This window comes from Hemicordylus capensis, chromosome 5 (genome assembly GCF_027244095.1).
Source record: "Hemicordylus capensis ecotype Gifberg chromosome 5, rHemCap1.1.pri, whole genome shotgun sequence".
Lineage (NCBI taxonomy): Eukaryota > Metazoa > Chordata > Lepidosauria > Squamata > Cordylidae > Hemicordylus > Hemicordylus capensis.
Genome location: NC_069661.1, coordinates 112,852,382 through 112,874,173, shown reverse-complemented (window position 1 = coordinate 112,874,173; position 21,792 = coordinate 112,852,382). Strand labels below are relative to the sequence as shown.

The 21,792-nt window shown below is 43.0% G+C and overlaps 1 protein-coding gene across 3 annotated transcripts in view; it reads right to left on the bottom strand.

The window, feature by feature from the left end:
* Nucleotides 1-21,792, bottom strand: part of LGI2 (leucine rich repeat LGI family member 2) — a 71,567-nt gene that overhangs the window by 24,921 nt on the left and 24,854 nt on the right. The window contains exons 1-5 of one of the 3 annotated variants that reach the window (XM_053256744.1): nt 16,770-17,355; nt 15,793-15,864; nt 10,546-10,617; nt 7,854-7,925; nt 7,228-7,299 (exon numbers count right to left, since the gene is read on the bottom strand). In XM_053256744.1, the coding sequence (XP_053112719.1) occupies nt 7,228-7,299; nt 7,854-7,925; nt 10,546-10,617; nt 15,793-15,864; nt 16,770-16,966 (485 nt within the window). In that variant the 5' untranslated portion in view covers nt 16,967-17,355. Of the gene's footprint in view, nt 1-7,227; nt 7,300-7,853; nt 7,926-10,545; nt 10,618-15,792; nt 15,865-16,769; nt 17,356-21,792 lie in introns of those variants that run through there. The other 2 variants (XM_053256746.1, XM_053256745.1) reach the window with 2 other exon arrangements.

Below are 21,792 nucleotides of genomic sequence, written 5' to 3'. Positions count from 1 at the left end.
CACAAAGGAAACAGCCACAGCTGGAGATGACAAAGAACAGTTGGTTCTTAGTTGAACAGTTGGTTCATGCAACAGAATGACATGCTTATCTATTCACTTCTTTTTAATGAGATGTAGACATAATGAACTGTCTCTTAGTTGCATCCAGTATGTTTTCCAGATTATGGGAAACACCTATATCAGGCAGCAGCAATATAGGAAGATGCTGAAAGCCATCATATCATGATGAGCCCCTGGTGGCGCAGTGGTAAAACTGCCGCCCTGTAACCAGAAGGTTACAAGTTCGATCCTGACCAGGGGCTCAAGGTTGACTCAGCCTTCCATCCTTCCGAGGTCGGTAAAATGAGTACCCAGAATGTTGGGGGCAATATGCTAAATCATTGTAAACCGCTTAGAGAGCTTCGGCTATAAAGCGGTATATAAATGTAAGTGCTATTGCTATATCATACTGTGTGAGAGATGGAGATGGTAAACCCTTATATCCTACCAAAGACAACCACAGGACTCTGTGGTCACCAGGAGCCGACACCCACTTGACAGCAAACTTTACCTTTACCATAAAACCAGATTTCAAAACCAAAATTTTGAAAACTTGAGATTCAAATTTGCATTGAATTTAAGATTCATCAAATCTTAAATCTGAACTAAATCTTCATTAAGCTCTGGTCCTCATCTTTTTAGAACTGACTTGATCCCAACATTTCAAAGCCACTAAATGCAATGCCAATGTTGATGGCTTTATTATCTAATGAAATAAACCTCTGGCCTGTCCTTCGTTAAGTAAGCAAATTTCTGCATCACCCTTCATCCATTTTAATATAACCAGCCACTGGATGCAACTAAGAGACAGTCCATTATGTCTACATTCCATTAAAAAGAAGTGAATAGATAAGCATGTCATTCTGTTGTGTGAACCAACTATTCAACTAAGAACCAACTGTTCTTAATAATCTCCACCATGCTGTCTGTGGCTGTTTCCTTTGTGTTTCTTTTTAAATGGTTAGCACTTTAGAGACAGGCAACCATTTTCTTTTTATTTCTTTTTTTGCGTAAACCACTTTGAGAAGGTTTTTTGTTAAAAAAACACCAATACTACTACTACTACTACTACTAATAATAATAATAATAATAATAATAATAGGGAAGAACACTTCCTTCAGAAAATGGAAGTCCTGCCCAAATGAAGAGAACAGAAAGGAACATAAACGCTTGCAAAAGAAATGCAAGGAGAAAGTAAGAGATGCAAAAAGAGAGTTTGAAAAGCATATCACTAGAGGTGTCAAGGGGAATAACAAAAACTATATATCAGAAGTATAAAACCTGCTAGGGAGCCGGTTGGACCCTTAGATGATAAGGGCGTGAAAGGGATCATTAAGGAGGATGAGGAGACTGCAGAGAAGCTGAATGAGTTCTTTGCATCTGTCTTCACGGCGGAGGACACCAACCATATATCCACACCAGAACTGAGCTTCTCAGGCTTGGAGGCTGAAGAACTGGGCCAATTTGAGGCAACGAAAGTATAGGGTTGTACAGAATGTTCCAAGCTTGGAACTTTCTCACAAAACAAACCATTGAGAGTATTCCATTCTGAAATGGAACACCCTTAAAATGAAGGTGCTCATTCTGTTGGAACAATCTGCTCAACTGGTTGTTCCAGTGAAGCCTTCCAGGCATTTCTGCGGAACACAAATGCCTGGAAAGTTCCATTGGAACAACCAATCAAGCTGGTTGTTCTGACAGAACAAGCCCTTCTTTTGAAAGGTGTTCCTTTTTTAAACAGAACACTCATAACAGCCTGATTTGTGAGAACGTTTCAAGCTCAGAATGTTCTGCACATCCATACAAGAGGATGTTGTAAACTGTCTTGAAAAACTAAAAATTAACAAATTGCAGGGCCAGATGGCATCCACCTAAGAGTTCTGAAAGAACTCGAATGTGAAATTGCTGAGCTCCTAGCAAAATATCTAACTTCTCCCTACAGTCAGGTTCTGTACCAGAGGACTGGATAGTAGCTAATGTAACTTCTACTTTCAAAAAGGGATCCAGGGGGGATCTGGGAAACTACAGGCCAGTTAGTTTAACTTCTGTGCCAGGTAAATTGATGGAAAGCATACTTCAGGACAAAATTGTTAAACATATTGAAGAACAGGCCTTGCTGAAGGAGAACCAGCATGGCTTCTGCAAGGGCAAGCCTCTCTTCATTAACCTTTTGGAGTTCTTTGAGCAGGCATGTGGATAAAAGTGATCCGGTTGGCATAGTATACTCGGGCTTCCAAAAAGCTTTAGACAAAGTTCCCCACCAAAGGCTCTTGAGTAAACTTAGCAGTCATGGGATAAGGGGTCAAGTTCACGTGTGGATTGGTAACTGGTTGAAGGACAGGAAACAGAGGATAGGAATAAATTGACAGTTTTCAAAATGGAGGAAGTGAGGCCCCTCAGGGATCTGTACTGGGAACAGTGCTCTTTAACTTGTTCATAAATGATCTAGAAGCTGGGGTAACCAGCCAAGTGGACAAATTTGCAGATGATAATCAACTTTTTAGGGTCATGAAATCCACAACAGATTGTGAGGAGCTTCAAAAGTATCTCTCCAATTGGGTGAGTGGGTGACCACATGGCAAGTGCAGTTCAATGTAAGCAAGTGTAAAGTTATGCATATTGGGGCAAAAAAACCTCAACTTCACAAATACACTGATGTGGTCTAAGCTGTCAGTGACTGATCAGGAGAGGGATCTAGGGGTCGTTGTGGACAGCTCGTTGAAAATGTCAACTCAGTGTGTGGCAGCTGTGACAAAGGCAAATTCCATGCTAGGGATCATTAGGAAGGGGATTTAAAATTAAAATGCAAATATTATACTGCCCTTATACAAATCTATGGTGAGGCCACATTTGAAGTAATGCATACAGTTCTGGTCACCATATCTTAAAAAGGGCATTGTAGAACAGGGGAAAAAATGAAGAAGAGGGCAACCAAGATGATCAGGTGCCTGGAACACCTTCCTTATGAGGCAAGGCTACAGCATTTAAGGCTTTTTAGTTTGAAAAGAGGGGATTACGAGGAGACATAATATAGGTGTTAAAATCATGCATGGAGAGAGAATTTTTTCTCCCTCTCTCACAACACTAGAACCAAGGATCATCCCATGGAACTGGAAATTTAGGAGCAACAAAAGGACGTACTTTTTCATACCACGCATAATTAATTTATGGAATCATCAGCCATAGGATGTGGTGATGGCCACTAGCTTGGATCGCTTTAAAAGGGGCTTAGACAAATTCATGGAGAACAGGTTTATCAGTGGCTACAAGTCTGGTGACTATAGGCCACCTCCAGCCTCAGAAGCAAGATTCCTCTAAATACAAGTTTCAGGAGAGCAACAGCAAGAACATGAGAACATAAGGACAGCCCTGCTGTATCAGGCCCATGGCTCATCTAGTCCAGCATCCTGTTTCACACAGTGGCCCACCAGATGCTGCTGGGAGCCACAGGCAGGAGTTGAGGGGATGTTCCTCCCCTGCAACTGGTATTCAGAGGCATCCTGCCTCTGAGGCTGGAGGTGACCTATAGCCCTCCAACTAGTAGCCGTTGATAGACCTCTCCTCCATGAAGTTATCCAAAGCCCTCTTCAAGCCAGGGGCATAACTATAATAGGGCAAGGGGAGACAGTTGTCTGGGGACCCACTGCCTTGGGGGAGCCCAGAGGCAAGTCACATGACTGACTCCCCCAGCCGCGCACCTGACCCGGCTTCCTTCAGTTGTATCCATCCTCCAAAACTGATGTGAGTGTTAAGACCTGGAGCTACCAGAACAGCACGTCTTTCTCTAGTACCATTAAATGACTTGCATCATCTACAATTTACAAAACCTTTTACAAAATAATTTAGGATATTGTTCTATTGTGGCACATAGGTGTTTATATATATATTTATATATATTTATTTATTTATGCATGCTTTTTGTTACCACTATTCAGCCTCATTTAAGATTTCTTTACTTCATGTGCTGAACTTCAGTGAGCGGGGCAGCATTTTAAAATATTGTCTCTGGGCCCACTCCAACCTTGCTACTCCCCTGCTTCAAGCCATCCAGGTTGTTGGCTGTCACCACATCTTGTGGCAGAGAATTCCATAAGCTGATTATGCGTTGTGTGAAAAAGTACTTCCATTTGTTGGTCCTAAATTGCACGGCAATCAATTTCATGGGATGACCCCTGGTTCTAGTGCTATGTGAAAGGGAGAAAAATTGCTCTCTATCCACTTTCTCCACACCACGCATGATTTTATAGACCTCTATCATGTCTCCCCACGTTTATCTTTTTTCTAAACTACATAGCCCCAGGTATTGTAGTCTTGCCTCATAAGGAAGGTGCTCTAGGCCCCTGATCATCTTAATTGCACTCTTCTGCACCTTTTCCAGTTCTACAATGTCCTTCTTTAGATGTGGTGACCAGAATTGTACTCAGTAGTCCAAGTGTGGCCGCACCATAGTTTTGTATAAGGGCATTATAATATTAGCCGTTTTATTTTCAATCCCCTTCCTAATGATCCCTAGCACGGAATTGGCCTTTTTCACAGCTGCCACACATTGAGTCGACATTTTCAATGAGCTGTCCACCACAACCCCAAGATCCCTCTCCTTGTCAGTCTCTGACAACTCAGATGCCATGTGTGTGTACTTGTAGTTGGGGTTTTTTGATCCAATGTGCATCACTTTACACTTGCTGCATTTGCCATTTTGTTGCCCACTCACCAAATTTTGAGAGATCCTTTTGGAGATTTTCCACTTCTTACTTCCCTCCATTGTCAGAACTCTCGGTTTATGCCTACCATCTGTTTCCTGTCCTTCAACCAGTTAGCAATCCACACATGTACTTGTCCCCTTATCCCATGACTGCTAAGTTTTCTCAGGAGTCTTTGATGAGGAACTTTGTCAAAACCTTTTTGGAAGTCCAGGTAGACTATGTCAACTGGATCACCTTGATCCACACACTTGTTGACACTCTCAAAAAACTCCAAAGGGTTCATGAGGCAAGATTTACCTTTACAGAAACCATGCTGGTTCTCCCCCAGCAGGGCCTGTTCTTCTATGTGCTTTACTATTTTATCCTTGGGAATGCTTTCCATCAGTTTGACTGGAACAGACGTTAAACTAACCAGCCTGTAATTTCCTGGATTGCCCCTGGATCCCTTTTTGAAAATCTGTTACATTTGCTACTTCCCAGTCCTCTGGTACAGAGCCTGATTGTGTGGATGAGTTCTATATTTTTGCAAGGAGGTCAGCAATTTCACATTTGAGTTCTTTAAGAACTCTTGGATGGATGCTGTCTGGCCCTGGTGATTTGCTAGTCTTCAATTTTTCCAGACAGTTTAGAACATCATCTCTTGTCACTTCAGTTCTGTAGCCTCTGTCTCCAAAAAGCCTGGTTCAAGCACAGGTATATGCATGCCCTGTGGGCTTCTCAGAGGCATCTGGTGGGTCACTGCTTGAAACTGCCAGCAGCTCTTCTGAGTTTCAGATGTGTCTTCCCCAGCCCTACCTGGAGATGCCAGGGATTGAAACTGGGACCTTCTGAAGGCAAAGCATATGCTCTACCACTGAGCTATGTCCCTTCAACCAAGCGTAGGGCCTGTGGAATACAAGAAGAGTGGCTTGTGGAGAAGAAGGGTAAGGGGGGGGGCGTCTCCTTACCCTCTCTTCTTCTCCTTCCCTCATGAACATGTTTGTGGCTGTTAATTTATTTCTTCACTAGCTTAATACTAGGCGAGTGGTGAACCCTTCCTTGATGAGTGCTTATCAACAAGGTGACTTGCATGTGTGAAAGAAACCATCATAGCTAAAAAGGAAAAAATTCATGCAAAAACAGGTGATGGATGTATGTCTCCCCAGGCATGAAAGCCTGATCCAGAAGCACAGACTGATGCCTTAGTTCCTGGAATGTGTGTTTCCTGTTTTTAGAACAGAACACAGACCTTTCCAGGGGTGTAGCTATAACTGAGTGGATTGGTTCAAAGAACCTGGGGCCCCCAACTCCTGAGGGCCTCCAGCTCCTCCCCTTCTTATTTTCTTCATTATCACCCTCACTCCATGGGGCCACCAGGGAGGGGGCGAACATGAGCTTCCTCTCCCCTAGCTATGCCCCTTGACCTTTCAGTGGGATAAGGTCATGCTCCCAGCTGTAAGTCATCAAGTTTTAATGCACCACACTTACTTGGGAGTTACTAATGAATGCAGTGGGGTTTACACTGAGGAAACATACATAGAACTGCTATGTAAGATCTGAGAATCAACTGATGTACGTGTATGTGGGAATGACCTTATACATGTATTTGGCAAAACATTATTTAATTGAATCCAAAAGTTAGATGAAGCATTTACACAGAATTAATATAGCTTGTGGGTATTATTTCCATTAGATCTTTATCATGGCATGATCAGCATTATTGCAGCAAGTCATTATAAGTATTCCACCGCGTGATTTATTTGAAACTCAACATCTCAGTCCTCTGCAGAACTAGGTATATCTAAAGCTGATACAAGGGAATGTGTGACGCTCATCAACTTCTTTATGTTCTACTGGGGTATCTTTTGCCTTGAAATTGAGGAAGAGCAAGGGGCATTAATTATTAATTAATTAATTAATTATTGAATAGGCACCTGCTAAGTTTCATGCACACACAAACCACTACGAATGTCATCCCTCAAGCTGCCCCACCACATTTTTCTGCCTGTGAATAGGACAATGAAGTTGTGGGTGCCATTTAATCCTGACCCTAGAGTCACTTAGCAATAGCAATAGCAATAGCACTTACATTTATATACCGCTCTATAGCCGGAGCTCTCTAAGCGGTTTACAATGATTTAGCATATTGCCCCCAACATTTCTGGGTACTCATTTTACCAACCTCGGAAGGATGGAAGGCTGAGTCAACCTTGAGCCCCTGGTCAGGATTGAACTTGTAACCTTCTGGTTACAGGGCGGCAGTTTTACCACTGCGCCACCAGGGCTTAAACCCCTGATTCAACGAGCTCACAGGTACTTAATGCTACATATAAGCTTAGGCTGGCAGAAAGTACAGACCAACCAATTTGTTCATTCTTAGGATCAATTTCAAGCGTAAAAAACTTGCACAAAATTCTAAATTCTAAGCTCAGGTTTTAAAAACTCATGCAAGAACAGGCTTGTAATTTAAAACAAAACCAAAACCATTTTGGATGGCTTTACTTACAGTTCGATCAGAGAATCTAAATCACCAAAGACATCCCTTGGCAGAGCTTTAAGCTGATTATTGGCCAAAGAACTGGAAAGGTAAAGTTAGGTGTTAAAATTGTTGAAAAGACGATAATAACTAAATGCAGCAACACTTAGCTAATGTTAACAGTTGGACACTGCCCAGTTCTCAGTGTTGACAACAAGTAATAGGATTATGAATTTAATGAATAAAACCTTTTAAAGTTAATGGAGACCCAAAACACCCTGATTTCCTCTCTAAGAACAGAAAGACACTCCTTTTTTTTTTAACCTCCATACTAGGACTGCATACTGGCATAAATAGCTTGAGTAATGAACCTGCTATAAATCGGCACTCACCCACCCGCTTGTTGGCCAGATGTACAGCCCTCTTTGGTGAACCAAACTCAGGAGCAATCAATACATTGCATCCTCGCACTTCAAAGTTCATTTGATTTACATAAAATGAACATGAAATGTTCAACATAAAATGTTTCTCCACAACGAGAGCTAGAATGCTTTTTATTTCATAAAAAAAATCAATTCCTAAGAAGCTAAATTCCATTCATGATACTTGATTTTTTATTTTATTTTTTGTCCTGTATGGGACATTTAAAGACTTACAGGTGTGTCAGATCTCGAAGGCCACGAAATGCATTTCTTGAAATTGTTTCTATTTTGTTTCCTTCAATAAATCTATGTAGAAAGAAGTGTTTTTTTAAAAAAAAAAACTGTTATGGGCAGATTATCACATACAATATATTAATTTAAGGTTTGGGTGCACAGAATCATAAATCTATATTAATCATGTTTTGGATTCCTAGTTGCCATTGTTTCTTTTACATCCAATGCCTTTTAAAACCAAGACCATAGTAACTCTGTTCAAGTCCATAGAAACTCTGCGGGTGGAGTTGACAACTCTGACTGAAGCTATTCTTGGAGGGAGAGAGGGAATTTTTCTGATTTTTCACAACATCAAGCCATTAAAATCTCCAGGGCTGCTTTCAATAGTGGACATTTAGGCTGATTCCTGGAGATTCCAGGCCAGTCCTGGAGGGCTGATAACCCTAACTGTGGATCCACTCAGCCGGGCCCACATTTTCTTTTGTAATTTCCTGTGGCCAAAATGTTAGAGGAGACACAGTTCAAAGAAAATGTTTAGGAAAAAAGAAAAAGCAGAATTCTGAGGAACAGTGTGGACTGCCAAGTGAATAGTGTTATCGCTCTTGCTGTTTGATTAACAAAAGCCTTGTTCAACCTGTTACTTGTGGATTTGAGAGTTTCGTCCAGTGAACAGTGCAGTGAACAGTGCAGGAGCTCTGTGTGAGCATCTGAGTTCTTGGTGAGCTTTGGATCAGGCTGGAAGTCTGCTTTCATCATTTCTGATTTAGCAGCTGCACTTGCAAAGTGGGCAAACATCGCTGATGAAGCAATCCCACCACACAATGGCCAATGCTTTCACAGACCTACTTGACCTACATTCCCAAGGTGCAATGCTGATCTGGTGAATGTTTTCCAGTTTCACAACTGGCAGTACAGGATTTGGCTACACTTCAGTGATGTGAATATTTTGTGCTCTCAGACAAAATTTATAACAAATCTTTTTAAAGGCACTGGATGGAAAAGAAACAATGGCAACTAGGAATTCACAGCATAATTAATAGTGTGATTGATTGACTGAACAAATTTTTTAACTGATTGATTTTTAATGAAATATTTGTAATTCTCCCCACTCTAAGTACAGGGTAGCTACACCTACATAAAAGCTGTAAAAAGCTAGAACCAATATAAATGCAAAGTTAGAGCACAATCTAGCAAAAATTAAGTACTGGGAGGTGCCATTGATTTTATTAGGAGATATTTTAAAATATGCTTAATTTTCCTACTGAAATTAATAGAAAATGGTTCATTTTGGCTAGATCATGCCCTACAAGTTGCATCTATTTCCCCCCTTTTTGTAGGAAGTAGCATTTAGGCAGTAGTAATATTAAGGGCTGTGGCTGTTGCAATAATTCTTATTTGTTCCTTTTAACATTAATCCTGCAACAAAGAAGAAAGAAGCATTGATCAGGAGGGAACAAATCACATGACTGAACAGAAAAAACTAATATTTACAATCTAATTTTCAAAGAGATTGTAATCTAGTTTTCAGAGAAACCTCATCATTTCACTTACTGTAATCCAGCTTTTCAGTATGATGTGCAGCACGTTTCATGAGATTTAAATGCTCTCCTATTAACCCCACACATTTTACATCACAGCTAGAATGAGATCACCAATTTATCACCAGCTCTTGATCATCAGCATTTTGGCTGTGATCCAGAGAACTACTTTAGAAAAACCCAAAAGGCTTGAGCATGGCCAGTGTGACATTTATTGTTTTCCTTTGGAAAGCAGCCACTCCCACCCACCGTGCCATTTCACAATTAGCTCTTGAAAGTCCCCCTCAGTTTTAAAAGCAGTTTGCCATGTTGTGTGGCTGGCAATTGGGTATACTGTTTGAGAAACACAATGCAAAGTTTCCTAGGAGCTGTGGATCTAGTTCTGTGATTCTTTGGATTCCAGCCATTACTTTGGGACATAAAATCACAACAGAGCACCAAAGACCTTTTAAAAATAATCTGAACCTTCTCCAAAGCCATATGAGACATTTGGTTGTGAATGCCACTGTGCAAGTAACACAACTTGTAGCAAGGAGCAAAATCCCAAGCGGGATTGCACTTCAGCTTTCTCCTGTAGGTTGCAATATGTGAGAATTCATGTACCTTCCCTGTAAATGTATTAGTTCTCCCCATATCTGGAGCCTGGGTATCTCCTGTTGGGCACCTGCACTAGTTCCCAGTCTGCACACTACAACTTACAGTGGGAAGAGGAAATAGTCTATGTTTCTACACCCACTTGTCTCCATAGGTTGCAACATGTGAAAAGATCAAGAGAAAGCAACTTGAATTGCACAGTGGCTATGGAATGGAGATATTTTCCTTCAATGTGATTGTTCTGGAAAATCATCAGAGTAGCTTCATTCGTTTTTGTTTTTTAGCATAATACATGGGAGCTGATGTAGTGTAGTGCCTAAGGGACTAACCTGAGATGCAAGACTTTCTGGGTTTGAACCTCTGTCATGAACTCCCTAGTTGACCATGGGTAAACCACTCCCTCTCAGCCTCAGCTTCCCAGCTGCTATATGGAGAGAATAATACCTACTTACCCTGCATGGTGGTAGTAAGAATTATAACAAAATAATACACGTGACCTTCTGCGAGCACTAAAAAAGCATTATACGAATGTGAAGTATTATTATAAGCAATGAACTTACAAGTACTCTAGATGGAAAAGACCACCAAAGGCATCATCTCGAATGATAGTGAATAAATTAGAATTCAGCAGTCTAAAAAAATTGAATGCAAATATTAAGAGAGAAACATTAAGACATGGCGCACAGAATTTATGGAAGTATAAGAAAATACTCAATGATGAACTTCTTTTAATAGGTTTATTGAGAAAACATACAAAGAACTGAGGAAGTAATAGGAAGTTCACCTATTGTACTCTGTCCAAGGACTTTGAGACAAATGGACATTTAATACTCATATCTTTGTGGTGCAACCTACCCTCTGATGACCACATGTTTAACAATAGAAAATGAAGGTGTGAGGGGGAAAGGGCTCTAGTAATTTCCCAAAAGTGCATATTGTGGAAGAGTTTGGGTAGCTTTTTAGTTGTGCCTATCACCGGTGGAGAGAGGAGAAACTGGAAGAGGAAAGGGGCTGATAACAGAAGACAAGTGGTTTTCTCTGGTCTTATTGTCCAAGTAAGCTGAAAGAGGTGAATGTCGAAGATGGGGGATTAATAAAACTGAATGGAAATGACCAGCACATTTTGACAAATGTGTCTTCTTCTATGTGTTCTCTTATAATTTACTTATGTGTGGCTTGGGAACAACACCTCATGGCTCCCCTCAGTAAGATTTAAAAATGCAGACATATAAGCTGTTTGCATTTTTGGAAATAATGATGCAATAGACACATCACTGAATACACCCCTCGTCAGTTGAACCATATTAAATTGGAAAGAGTTATGTGATGTCTGACCCCACACAGCCATAGCTAACCACAAACATTGGTTTGAACATTTCCAATTAACAAAGTACTAATATGCAGATGAAATACAGCAGGGTTAGTAGAAAGAAAGGAGGCAAATTAAAATTGAATTAACCAGAACTCCAAGAACGCTTACATAGTTATATAACTAATAAAAGCTATATTATAAGAGACACAATACAATAGGTATGACTGTTTTCATTAAACAAAGGATGCCTGCCTTGATCTAGAATTCCTAACCTTTTAACCTGGTGCATGTTTGATATCCAAGATGTGGTACAGCTAGCTACTCCATTGTTATAACATAGTAGTTAAAGGGCAAATTTGAGGGTGGCATGGGATGAGATGAGAGAGAGAAACTATCCACTCACCACATCTACTGGCCTAATTCTTTCCTTTCCCTCCACCAAGCAGCAGCGGCAGTGGCTTCATGGATGGCAAGAAATTTAGAGTTGACAGTTCTATTTCCAGCCATGCCACAGACAAAGCAAAGGACAGAGGCAATTCTATCCCCCCCCCAATTTGAGCTCTTTCCTTGTTACCCCAAACTGACCACAGCATCCAAGACCTGAAAAAGAACTAAGCAACACTTCCATCCCATGCCCTTCAAGCCAGGGGACTGGAACGCCATTAGAGGGGAAGGAGTGACATTGCTCTTCTCCAGTCAGTGATGGCTGGGCCATTGGGTATTAGAAGTATTGGCTGCTGGTTGTTCCACCACAGTATGTTCCTAAATGCAGTACTTTACTGTTCCCCGCAGGAATAAATGGTAGTCATTCACCTATATTGGAGGAAGGAAAGGGTTATATTCAGAGACACCAGAGGAGTGGGGACTAGACTTATTCCCTTCCACTGGTGTTTCCATCCATTATCAATTAAGCCTGTTTTACATAGTCCTATCCTGGGTTCTGTTTCCTGAACATGCTAGGGTGTAATGGGTACTGAGAATATGGTAGAATGCTGGGAACTGGCTAACTGGCAAATAGATAGTCATAGTTCATTTATTTAGCATGACCATGCCCATTTGATGCCCAACAAAATGGGGATGATCTATTTTGTTCCTATTGTTTCATTTATGTTTTAGCTGAGTAAAAAATTTTTTTAAAAAAAAATCAGTGGCACAATGAAATTACCATTTAGTAACTATGGGAAATATTAATATGAAAACCCATATAATGAATTATATGGAAGAAGCTCTTAGCTCTGGCTGAGCCCAACCAAGCCAGACCAGTTCCAGAACATTTTGGAATATCATGATGGTAAGATGTGCTAGCACTGGATTAGAGGGGGTCTAGAGGTCACTATCTGGATCTTGCCACACTGGATGGTAGAATAAGAAGGCCTACTCCATGCCTACTGGGTCAGGACGCTGGTCCTAAAAGAGAAGAGCCTGTCATAGTGACCCCAGATGAGCAAGGGTTATTTCTGTTACACATGAGACGAGGCAAAAGCGCAAAATAATATACTGTCTTCATCGGGGTCATATCATCAGGAGTACACTAGAGATGTGTAGGGATAGGCCCAGCCTTCAAGCCATTTGAGCATAGCTAGGGGCTTCTTCCCACCTCAGAAGAGGAGTCCAGGTTGCTTATAACCTTATCCTTGGCTAGGGGCTGAAGCTGATATTCCAGCTCACCATCTACTGTAGACCCAAAGCCCACAGACAGGCATGCCAGGACAAAGGAACCTGTGGAACCAAGCTTTGTGATTAAGTATTTGTTGATCTGTATGAGCATCCAGTTATTCACACCTTACTTTCAACATGTTTACAGCAGTACATGTGATTTGTATTCTACATTTGAGAAGCCTAGTTCCCATGATGACTTTTAAAATGAACTCATGTACCATCATTCACAAAAGAACGTGTATACATGTACAGACACCTGTAAATGTGTGCAACAAAATATGTGAACTGCTATGTAGTTACCACTGAGATCTGTAAACTAAAATATGGACCTGATTCTCTAGTTCTGGTTGTGATGGAGCTGGGCAGAATATCTGGGGACAGCAGTTTCCAACAGGTCCCCCCAGGGTCTGCAGTCATTGCTAGGCTTATCCAGAAACTCTTGGTGCTAGTGTTCATTGACTATCTCATCAGCTGGAGAGCTGGTCTTGTGGTAGCAAGCATGAATTGGAGTATTACATGCAGTTCTGGTCACCATATCTTAAGAAGGACATTGTAGAGCTGGAAAAAAGGCAGAAGAGGGCGACCAAGATGATCAGGGGCCTGGAGCATTTTCCTTACGAGGCAAGGCTACAACAACTAGGGCTTTTTAGTTTAGAAAAAAAGACAACTGAGGGAAGACATGATAGAGGTCTATAAAATCATGTATGGTGCGAATAAAGTTGATAGAGATAAAATTTTCTCCCTCTCTCATAACACCAGAACTAGGGGTCATCCTATGCAACTGAGTGCCAAGAAATTTAGGACTGACAAAAGGAAGGACTTTTCCCACAGAATGCATAATCAACCAATGGAATCCTCTGCTACAAGATGTGGTAACAGCCAACAGCCTGGATGGCTTTAAGAGGGGTTTAGATAAATTCATGGAGGACAGGTCTATCAATGGCTATGGGCCTGAGGGCTATAGGCCATCTCCAGCCTCAGAGGCAAGATGCCTTTCAATACCAGTTGCAGGGGAGTAACAGCAAGAGAGAGGGCATCCCCTCATCTCTTGCCTGTGGGCTCCTCAGAGGCAACTGGTAGGCCACTGTGTGAAATAGGATGCTGGACGAGATAGTAGGGATGTGCATGGAACCGGTTCGGTGCTTCTTTTCTGGAGCACTAAACTGGTTTGAAGTGCCATGTTTGAGCTGGTTCAGAGGCCGGGAGGTTACTTTAAAGGGCAGGAATGGTGCTTCCTACCTGCTCATCCCTGCTCCGCCACTCTCCCCCCGCCGGTGCTCTCCCAAAAAGTGTGGGTGTGGGGCTGCAGCATTTCTCCTTGCAGCCCTGTTCAGCATAGCCATGGAAATGGCTGACACATGTGCATGCCATGCGCATGCACACAACCATTGCTGGGTATAGATGCTAGCAAAAATCAAACTTCCAGGGGGGCTCTCCTCTCCTCTCCACCATGAATGTGGAAGTGCTACCTACCCTTTGTCTGATGAAAGAAAGACACAAACCAGCAGGGACCACCATGTAGATTGTGTTTACAATGTGACAGTGATTGGTCATATGGACCAAACTGAAGATGGAGGGTTTTCTTGGATCAAAGTGGGAGATAAGACTGTGCAGGTGTGGTAAAGAGACATGAACTTCTTATCATGGTGGTGTCCAAGAGCCCCTAAAACTAATGTCTTGGGATGTTTTTCCAACAATACATTACTACTGTAGCTATATTATTCACAGTGCTCAAATATATTTGCATTTTTAGCATAAGCCTTGAAACATAATTCCTAACACCAGGAACGTGTGTGGTGTGTTCCCCCCCCAGCTATAAATCTACATGCATTACATAAATTGCTTTACAGTAAGGGTGTGCAGACAAGTAGCCCTATGTGGGCTTGCACAGCCCTACTAGGGTAGGGATGCTCATGTGGAGTGCCAGAACTAGTCCCGATCTCGGCACTCTTCACCAGGGTAGCCCAGGATTTGTACCCAGACCCAGTCGTGTGAACCCTCAGGCTGCCTGCAGCCCAAGCATCCACAGAGCCAGGTGACAAGAGCACCCAGAAGTGGGGAAATCCTCCAAGCTCCAGGTGTGGAGCATTGTAGGATGCTGGAGGACTTCCTCCTCTGGCTCCTGGCTCTGCCATTCACCATTGTGCCGCTGATGTGCCACATGAGCAGCAGAGCTATATGGGGAAGGGAGGTTTTGTGTGAGGAGACAGTTAGGAGCCTGCCTCCCTGCCATCTCTCCCTAGAGTGTTCGTGTGAACAACCTTAGTATGATGATGTCAGTGAAGACAAGTTGTTCCAACACAGCAATTGTTAACTTTTCCTTTCCTTCTAAAGCAATGACTCCTCAGAGTGGTTTTTGTTTTTGTTTTTACTTTGCAGGTCACCAATGCAAATTTAGCCTTTGACTGAGGACCTATCTCTCAATCTTTCAACAGATGTAGAAACTAACACTCACCATGAGCCAGTGTGGTGTAGTGGTTAGAGGGCTGGACTAGGACTGGGGAGACTCGAGTTCAAATCCCCATTCAGCCATAACACTTGCTGAGTGACTCTGGGCCAGTCACTTCTCTCTCAGCCTAACCTACTTCACAGAGTTGTTGTGAGGAGAAACTTAAGTACGTAGTACACCACTCTGGGCTCCTTGGAGGAAGAACGGGATATAAAATGTTAATAATAATAATAATAATAAATTTCAGAGTGAACTACCTTCACTTTCAGCTCACTGGTGGATCTCAACCTCTGATTTGGAGACAGCTCTGTGATGCCCATCTCCACCCAGGGGTGAACTTAACCATTTTGCTTGGGTTTTTGTTTGTTTTTTAATTGCAATACTTACAGCAACTGCAGGGAAGGCAGATGAGAAAACATTCTTTCTTTGATTTCAGAAAACGTTCCATTTACTAGGCTCCTGGGGAAGGAAAGCCAGAGAAACGGGAACGAATCATTACACTTTTTATTGTCGTCATTATCTACATCATCACCAACACCCTCATCTCCGTTAACACCTTTGCCTTGTCCCCTCCCACTGGGGATCATGCCTCCTCCTTGTATTCTCCCCCCCCCCGCCCCAGTTCTGCACCTGCCCCAAATAGACTTTGAAAGTCTCTTTTCACTGCTTCTTTCTACCCATTAATCCTTAATACTGTGTACTTTTGATGGCCTTTCTCTCAAAAAGCAAAGGGAGGTATGCTTTGTTTGCCTCCCTGTATTATGGATTTTTTAAAAGGAGAGGGAAAAAATCAGGATGTGAAATAGAATTAGCAGGAACTGCAGGGTTTTTAAGTGATGTGAGTTGAAAAGTCTTTCATTTCTAAATGCAGCTAACTCACTCTCAAGTTCCAAGAGACTGAACCATCTTTGTTCCAAGGCAGTTAATGCCAGATAATTAATCATCCAGATGTAATGATTCCTTCACTCGAATATGGCCATTTGCTACATCTCCCTAGTTATTTGAGTTTTAGGTGGCTACCCATTTCCCCCAATCTTTTTGCTCTCTGGAACTGAATGCTCAAGCATTCTTGTGCTAAAAAAAGGACTTTTCGGACAAAATAATCACACTCCCCTCAGAACTGCACAACGACACACACGACTATAGCAACGGGAACGCCAGACACCACCCTTCACTAATTGTACTGCACACTGCCGAGATTTACGCATGCAACGAGGAAAGTTTAAAACAAACAAACAAACAAACAAAAACCCCTAACCTGAACTTAGCCTCCCCCCTCCCCGAGAGTGGAGTGGGGGGTTCCACTTCCACCCCTCCCTCTCCTAGTCCATTAATAGCTCTGATGATGCACAGGCTTCACTTACAAGGAGCCGATGTCGCTGGGGATGGCTCGTGGCACGCTGGCCGATCCGACGCAAATGATGGATTCTTTGGTGCAGCTGCATGTGGCAGGACATCGGACCGGTTTCCTCACCTGGGCACGATGCAGCAGGCATGCCGCCGCCAGGACCAAGAGCCAGAAGGAGCCGCCACTGCAGCCGCTGCCCGGCAAGCGAGCCATACTGCTCCCTCCTCCTCGTGGTCCCCTCTTGGCCCTGCACTCTTGGCCTGAGCAATGCCGGTGCTGCTGCTGCTGCTGCTGCTGCTGCTGAAGAGGCTGGAACAGGAGCCAGGCAGCATGCTGCACCCTTATGCTCAGTCTGAGTCGCTCTCTCGCTGCAGCAGTAGAAGCAACAGCAGCAAGCAGCAGCAGCAGCAAGACCAAGGCTTCTCCGCACTAGGCTCCAGCCTCCTGACTGACATCAGCACTTCAGCCTTTTTCGGCCTAATGAATAATGTATCAAAGGCTCCATTGCGAGGGAGAGTTTAAAAATAATCCCCCCTCACTCGCTCGCTCAGACACGCACACCCCTACTCTCAAGTAGCTGAGAAGGAGGAGTCCGTCTGGGTTCCCCCTCCCCCAACCCTTTGCTTCTCTCCTCGAATGCTGGGGAGGATATACACAGCCATGGGTGGCGGCGGCGGGGAGAAATATGCTGTCCAGCGAGGGTTGCCGCCTTTCAGCCTGGTGGATTATATAGGCTGTGCCTGTGTCCAGCCATTTGCCCCACCAGGGAGTCAACATGAGGAGAATTTTTGAGGGCCTTATTCCAACCAAGCGTCATCATGGGCTTTGACACAATGTTGAACTGGAAAACGGGGCACTAATTCCGAATGGTAATTATAGGTTGCTGTTGTGGCACAGGGATGCAGATCCCCCTCTAAGCATTTGAGAAGTTTCCCCCCTCATTTGACTGAACTCATATACCGTCAAACCTATAACCCTTATCCCCCCTCCAAAGTGTATTGCTCCCTCCCTGCCAAACAGAGCAACCCACAACTCCCCTCCAAAAGTGTCTTTTCTTTCTCTCCCTTGCCAAACCTAATTACTCATATCTCTTCCAAAAGTGTCTTTCTCCCCGCTGACAAATCAATCAAGCAAACAAATAAATAGTAGCCCATCACTTTCTCTCAAAAGTGCCTTCCTTTTCCCCCTCCTCCGAAATGTGAGGAGTTGCTCAAGTGCACCCTTGCGTGTTGGACTTGGACCAGGGAGACCTGGGTTCAAATTCCTGCTCAGACATTAAACTCACAGGATGATTCTGACTTCAGTGGGAGGAAACCCTCATGTATGATACCATGGGTGGGATGCAAATTAGATAGACAGACAGACATAGATCCAGCAATATCAGTGTGGGGGTGTCAACCAACATTATATACTTTATATTTCTACAAAACAATATTTTTAAAGTATGCCTACCAAAGCCTTTTTCACTAGTGTGTATTTCTGAAGCTGAACCAACACTGACAGAACAAACTTCAGACAGACAATTCTACTTACAGAAAAAATAAATACAGACGATTAAATCCAACTTTCTGCTTATTATAGAAAGATATGAAAAAGTCCATAATAATAATAATAATAATTTATTATTTCTTGTTTACACAGTCGGACAGGTGTTATTGACTGGTTTGTTTTATCCAAACATCGAGTCCTTCCCAAGGACCTGGGATGGCTGAATTTTATTATCAATGTTGTTGCTGTTATTATAGATATTGTCGCAGAATATAGGCTGTTTGTGTCAATATAAGCATTTGTGTTTAGTGCCTGTTCTTGTGCAGCCATTATTAAACCCTCTGTTTCTTTCTTCAAGTTGCCATTCTTAAGCCATTGCCAGGTCTTGGTGATGTCTGATTTTCCACTTATATTGTGCAAATATTGACCATGCAGTGGCTTGTTTTTCCATTTTTCTGCTCAGTTCTTGACTTGTTCTTTCTTGTAGGCCTGCTTTGTTTCATTGGTGTTGAATAGTTTCTCATTATTGACCATTTTAAGTCATCTTCCTCACTGTCCTTTATATATTCTTCAAGGCCTCTTTTCTCCTCCTCCACTGTTTGATGGACTTGCAGCATTCCTCTTCCACCTGAGCTGCGAGGGAGCTATACCCTATCGACATCACTGCGGGGGTGCAGAGCATGATTGATGGTCATTATTTTCCTGGTCTTACGATCTAGCGTCTCTAGCTCTGCCTGGGTCCAGTCTATTATTCCTGCAGTGTATCTGATAACAGGTATAGCCCAGGTGTTTATGGCGTGTATGGTGTTCCCGCCATTGAGTTTGGACTTTAGGATTTTTCTAACTCTCCTGATGTAATCTCTTCCAATTTTTCTTTTAACTTCAGTGTGTGCAATGTTATCAGCCTGGAGAATGCCCAAGTATTTGTAATGTTCTTTCTCTTCCAGGTTCTTGATCTTGCTTCCATTGGGCAGTTCTATTCCTTCTGTTTTTGTTATTTTCCCTCTGTTCATTATTAATGCAGCACACTTGTCTATTCCAAACTCCATTGCTATATTGCTACTGAATATACAGACAGTGTTTAGCAGTGATTCGATTTCTGACTGGGACTTTCCATACAACTTCAGATCGTTCATGTAGAGCAGATGGTTTATTTTACTTGATGTTTTAGATGTTTGCTATCCGAGGCCTGTTTTGTTTAGTATTTGTGAAAGTGGGGTCATGGCGATTACAAACAACAGAGGGGATAGTGAGTCCCCTTGGAAAATACCTCCTCCTCCTCCTTCTCCTCCTCCTCATTATTATTATTACTAGTGTTTTATAGCCCGTTGGATAACGGGCGCTAGTGGAGCTGTGTGCTCCGGACCGCCGCCGCCATTCCCTCTCCTGCCACCCACAGCTGCCCGCGGCTCCGGCCGGGCCCGACACCCACCGCCGCCCGCGGCTCCGGCCGGGCCCGACACCCACCGCCGCCCGCGGCTCCGGCCGGGCCCGACACCCACCACCTCCCACGGCTCCGGCCGGGCCCACCGCTGCCCGGGCCCACAGCCGCATCGTTTACTCCGCCGCCTCACCCGGTGGCCATCTTGGGCGGCCAGAAGCGGCTGCCCCGAAGAAGCCGGGTAAGCAGCAGCGCGGCCAGGCCTCAGCCATGGCTCCGCTGCCTCCTCGGCCAGTGTCCCCCGCCGCCGCTTACCCGGCTTCTTCGGGGCGGCCGCTTCTGGCCGCCCAAGATGGCCACCGGGTGCTGGCAGTTGTGTCTCCCTTGCTCTGTTCTGGGCATGCGCTCTGCGCATGCCCAGAACAGGCCAGGGAGGCACGGACACACGCTTGGTGTCCGTCCACGGACGGACACCAAGCGTTTTATTAGAGAGGATTCCTTTGTGCTGCAAGATGTGCAGGACAGCTTCTAGTAACTCACACTTGTTGAGACAGGAGAAGAGTTACATGCACATTGTGGTGTCCATCGGAGAATTGGGAAGGCAAGGGATTAAAAAACCATATACAATCCCTCAGATACAAGCATGGTTTGGTTGAAAAAGCATTTAAATGCTTGTGACACCTCATAATGATCTCAGCTGTTATTCAGAGTAGACTAAATGCTGACAAATTGATATGTGCATATATGAATACATATCTTGTCCCACAGTTCTCAATAACCTAAAAGGATAACACACACAAAACAAGCAAGATAAATTCAGAGGAAGGGATGGGATGTAGCTTGTGCCACACAGTGGAATAACTATACTTCTGATGCTCAACTGACACATCCAGTCTGCGCTGCAGATCGGTATATTATTGATTGATTGACTGACTGATTTGATTTGATTTATATACTGCCCTTCCAAAAGGCTCAGGGCGGTTTACAGTTAAAACAAACCACTAAAACAGTAAAGAGCTAAAACAAATTATTAAACCATTACAGTAATTAAAACCCCCAAAATCAGGTTTTAAATTTTAAAATAAACCAGATTTTAAAACCTCCAAAATTTAGGATGCTGAGTGAGCTTGGGTGAAGAGATGGGTTTTCAGGTGTTTTTTGAAAATTGCCAGAGATGGGGAGGATCATATCTCAGCAGGGAGCGCATTCCACAATCTCGGGGCAGCGACCAAGAAGGCCCGGTATAATGGCTGGTGGGATGACAGCATCTCTGTTGCCTTGTGTTAGGAATAATCTTGATGCTAGAATCTGTTCTGTTACAGTTCATCCCACAACAGCACATGCACAGCCCCAGTTGCACACATGGCCTAAAGTACAGCATTTACTTCTTCATAGTTATTGGAAGCTTTGAGCAAACAATACTTGCCTTGCTTGATCTGGCAAAGGTCTATCTGCATTCTTACTCCATTCTTACTCCAAAAGTATTCTTACTCCAAAAGTGTCTAACCGGATGCCTCCAAGGAACACAGAGAATATTATGAATATTGCCATCCCTTCTTTACCCTGAGCATCCAATAACCAGAAGTATACTGTCTCTAAATACGGAAACACCATTTTAGCTATCATCATTAATCTGATTTATTTGAACATTTATAGCAGTCATTGCTACCCAAGTTACAATAAATGAGGAAAAAAATCACTGTCTCCACATCATCTATAATTTTATAAGTTCTACCATGTTTTTTAATATAAACAAAGAACTCCCAGCATAGGGAATGCCTTGATCATTGTAGATGCCCTTTTCAGACTTCTCAAGATTTTTTTAATGGTGCAATCAAAACTTCACAGTATTTTTAACATATGGCTATACCATATAGCATTATCATACATTCTGTTTTATTTTCAGACTGTTTCCTAACAACACACTGATTTTACATGTTCACTTTTGTGATACAGAGTAAGCTTACATTTTCAGTGAAGTTTCCATTATGCATTTTATAGAAATCATCTCACAACCCTCTTTCATTCCCTACAAGCTATAATAAAGAGAAGACGGGGTAGGGGTGTGTGTGGGGGGGGGGGTGTGAATGAGAGAGAGAGAGAGAGAGAGAGAGAGAGAGAGAGAGAGAGAGATATGCATTTTTGATGGCATGGGATAGGAAGAAATTTA